Genomic DNA, 4236 nt, shown 5'->3' with positions numbered 1-4236 from the left:
CCTGGGGCGAGTTTGTTACAGGTTTTCTGCAAGCGCAAAATTGCAATTTTAGTTGGAGATAGAAGGAAGCAGCAGAGGAATCGCAGGGAAAACGCTTTTCTGGAGTTTCTTATGCTGAGATAACCTTGGAGGTTAGAGAACAAAAAGGGAAACCAGTTGTCGGGTTCGCAAACCTACCAAAAAGCGAACACTAACGGCCCAGGGGTGCCTCTGATATAGAGAGGTGAGAGACTCAAGCTACGACTATAAAACGAACAGTGAAGGGGAAGCCACCGAGCGGTCAAAGACAGAGACCTATTAATGAGCAATACAAGAGAAGGCACGGAAAGGCAAAAGGAGTCAAAAAAGAAAGGAAGGCCGATCAACGCAATACATCTTGGAAGGCAAAGGACTAACAGTGAATCGATTATTGAATCGTTTAAGAGAAAGAGGGAAGAAGAGGAAGATAGGATAAAAACAGAGAAGGAACTACTCGAAAAGTTTGAAAAATCAAGAACAGTGGGCAGATCACCTCCAAATAAGAGAACAGGAATAACATCAGGAGCAGAAAGGACGCAAGAGGAGATGAATATAGAAAACGAAAAAGGGGTAGACATGGATAAACTAGACAAATTAACGGAAATCATGCTAACAATTAAGAAAGATACAGAAGAGATAAAAAAAGAAAACAAGGCAATAAGATCAGAAATACAAGACTTAAGAGAAGAATGGAAAAAGAAACAAGAGAAGTGGGAGAAGGAAAAAAGGACAATGGAAAACAGACTGAAGGAATTGGAGATCAAAGAAGAACAAATAGAGAAGAAAATGACAAGAATGATACAGTTGGAAGAGAGGGAGGAGGCAAGAGAGAGAAGAGAAAGAAAGAACAATATTATTGTGAAAGGAGAGGACTTACCGAGAGAAGGCTCACCCAAGGAAGAGATAGAACAAATAATGAGACGCGAACTGCAGGTAGAGGTGGAAGTGGAGGATGCGTATTGGATAAGAAAGGAGCAGCGAGGAAGAATGCTAATAGCGAAATTAAAAAATTGGCAACAAAAAAAAGATGTGCTAGCAAAAAAAAGTAAGCTGAAAGGTAAGAAACTGTACATTGACAACGACCTAACAAAGAAAGAAAGAGACGTGCAAAGAAAGATAGTAGAAATCGCGAAAAAGAAGAGAGAGCAAGGAGAACAAGTAAAGATAGAATACAAGAAACTAATGGTAAACGAAAGGATTTTTATATGGAAGGAAGAGGAAGGATTGAGAGAGAGTTTTCAGTACAGACAAAACACTGCAAACCTATAAAACAATAACAGCCGAAAGTAATATAAATAAAGGTAAAGAAAAAACAAGGCAAGGAAAAACAAATAGAGATTAAGGCTACGACTTTCAGAAAAGACCAGGCAACGAATCATCAAACGAGAACAGGGGCGGCGGAGACAGATTGCGGGAGCAGGACAGACGAGAGGGACATTAAAAACTCACCAGATGCCACCTATCGAGAGGTTACAAAACTTCCAAACGAGGGAGAGAAGAGATGGAAAACCTTTGTGGCAGGCTTCTGGAACGTCGGGACTGTTTAACAAGGACAGGCAATTTTGGAAACACATAGAGAACTACGACGCCATAGGGCTAACGGAAACATGAGTCGACGAAAAACAATGGGAGAAATTGAAAGACAAATTACCGGACAAATTCACATGGAAAAGTACTGCAGCCAAACGAGAAAGAACCAAGGGAAGAGCAAGGGGAGGAATAATAACAGGGATAAGAAGAGGTGTCAAGGAAGAAGAAACAACGAACGAGCGGGAAGACATTCAAGAAAGAAGAGTGATTTTAAACAACACAGAGTGGAGAATTCTAACAGTATATAGCAGATACATAAAAGAAACAGTAAAAGACTTACGGCAGATAATTCACAGTCCAGAGAACAGAAGAGTATTGATTGGCGGAGATTTCAACGCAAGAATAGGAGACGAGGGCGCAATAAATTGGGAAAACAGTAACAGGGAAATCAGAAGAAAATCGAGGGACAAGATAAAAAATGCAGAAGGAAAAACAATGTTGGAATTGATAGAAGAAGAAGGATGGAGTATACTAAACGGAAATATGGAAGGAGACAAGGCAGGAGAATGGACGTATATAGGTACGTGTGGCAACTCGGTAATAGATTATGGGATAGTTAATGCAGAAGCTAGAGAAGACATAGTGGACTTTGCGGTGGAGGAGAGAATTGAATCAGACCACCTGCCGATCAGAATAGACATTTATTCCACTGAAAATGGTGCGAATCCAGACGTCGAACAAGAAGAGACAAGCGTAGAAAGAAGAATATGGACAGAAGAGGGCAAGAGAAACTTCGCAGAAAAAACAGAAGAAATATCCTTCACGGCACAGGGAATAGACGAGACGGTAGAAGAACTGATAGGAGAATTAAACAAAGCAGTAAGTAAGAAAACAATCAAGATGAGAAAATGGAGGATAGAAACTAACATATGGTGGGATAAGGAGTGCACGGAGTTCAAAAGAGTAGCAAGAAGGGCATTAAGGCAATGGAGGAAGGGAGAAGACAGCAAAGAAAACTACGAGAAAAAAAAGAAAGAGTACAAGGACAAATGCAAAAAGAAGAAAACAAGATGGCAAGAAAGAGAAGATCAAGAAATACAGCAAATCACCAACGAAAATCAAGCGTGGAAATACATTAATAGAGGCAGAAAGAAAAGAACAGAAATTACAAAAAAGATCGAGTCGGACAAATGGAAGGCCTACTTTATGCAGCTTTTAGAAGGAACAGAATCACCAGGATATAGCAACGGTGGGGTAAATGAGACCACAGAACCAGAAGAGAACGAAGACGAGATAACTGGAGCGGAAATACGAAGACAGATAGCTAAACTAAAGAACAAGAAAGCCCCAGGAGAAAATGGACTGGAAAATGAAGTATGGATAAATGAAAGCAGGAAGGTAATACATAGGTTAAAAAAAATTATAAACAGGGTATGGAAAGAAGAGGGGCTGCCGGAAAGATGGAAAGAAGGAGTGATCGCCCCTATCTTCAAAAAAGGAGATAAGGAAAATTTAAAAAATTATAGAGGAATAACGCTGCTCAACTCGGCGTACAAGATATACGCAATGGTACTCGAAGAAAGACTGAAGGCCAAAACAGAAGACAAGAACATCATCCCAGAAACGCAGGCAGGATTCAGACGAGGTAGAAGCACGATAAATAACAGTTTTATTCTGAATTACATCACAAACAGAGAATTAGCCAACAAGGGAGGAAAAGTCTACACCTTCTTCGCGGATTTAAGCGCCGCATTTGACAAGGTGGACAGAGAAGAGCTGAATAAGATAATGGAGAGAACAGGAATCAGCCAGAAGATCAGGAAAAGAATAGGTGAGATTTATCAGGAAACGAGAAACGTCGTCAGAGTAAACGGTCATACAACAAGCAGATTTTGGACAACCAAAGGAGTAAGGCAAGGATGCCCCCTGAGTCCAACGCTCTTCACGCTTTATATGGCGGATCTGGAAGAAAGGATGAGGAAAGGTCAAGCAGGAGGGATAGTGATAGGAAGAGAAAAAATATGGACACTCGCCTACGCAGACGACATAGTGCTGTTAGCCAGGAGTCCAGAGGAACTTAAAGAGATGATAAGTAGATTCCGAAAGTATTTAAAAAAGAAAAAATTGACACTTAACGCTGAAAAATCCAAAGTTATGATCTTCAAAAAAGGAAGGGGTAGGAAGAAGAAGGAAGAATAGAGATGGAACAAAGAAAGACTGGAAAAAGTCAAGGAATTTAAATATCTAGGGTTTTACTTCCAGAAAAACGGAGGACTAGAAACGCATATAAAAGAAACAGTCAAGAAGGCGGCGATAGCAATGGCACAAGTATGGAGTATTGGACAGAGGAAATTCAGAGAGAGTGTAGACAGGAGAATGAAAATGTTCAAGAGCCTAGTGGAAAGCATCCTATTATACGCAGCGAAAATATGGGGATGGAGAGAAGAAGAAAAGGTAGAAAAGTTGCAAGAAAAATATATAAGATGGACTCTAGGACTGGATTTTAATACACCAGCATATCTGATACGAGAAGAAACGAAAATTGACAAAATCAGGATAGAAGCGGGAAAAAGAGCGATGAAGTACGAAGAGAAAACAAAAGAAAGGCAGACAAACAAAATAATCGCGGAGTGCTGGAAAGAGATACAAAACAAACAGAAAGGGAAGAAAACAAAATGGGAAAAAAAC

General features: G+C 40.1%; 1 protein-coding gene across 1 annotated transcript; it reads left to right on the top strand.

Annotated features, from left to right (window-relative positions):
* The first annotated feature begins 300 nt into the window (after window positions 1-300).
* Window positions 301-3747, top strand: LOC112463455 (trichohyalin-like). Its single transcript, XM_025029875.1, has 3 exons — window positions 301-1075; window positions 1376-1574; window positions 1692-3747. Exons 1-3 carry the CDS (start codon window positions 301-303, stop codon window positions 3745-3747), a joined length of 3030 nt encoding a protein of 1009 aa, XP_024885643.1.
* Window positions 3748-4236: the final 489 nt, after the last annotated feature.

The sequence above is a fragment of the Temnothorax curvispinosus genome, unplaced genomic scaffold (assembly GCF_003070985.1).
Source record: "Temnothorax curvispinosus isolate PA1 unplaced genomic scaffold, ASM307098v1 QBEX01013267.1, whole genome shotgun sequence".
NCBI lineage: Eukaryota > Metazoa > Arthropoda > Insecta > Hymenoptera > Formicidae > Temnothorax > Temnothorax curvispinosus.
The sequence above is the reverse complement of the archived record's forward strand: the minus strand, read 5'-3'. Positions and strand labels throughout refer to the sequence as shown.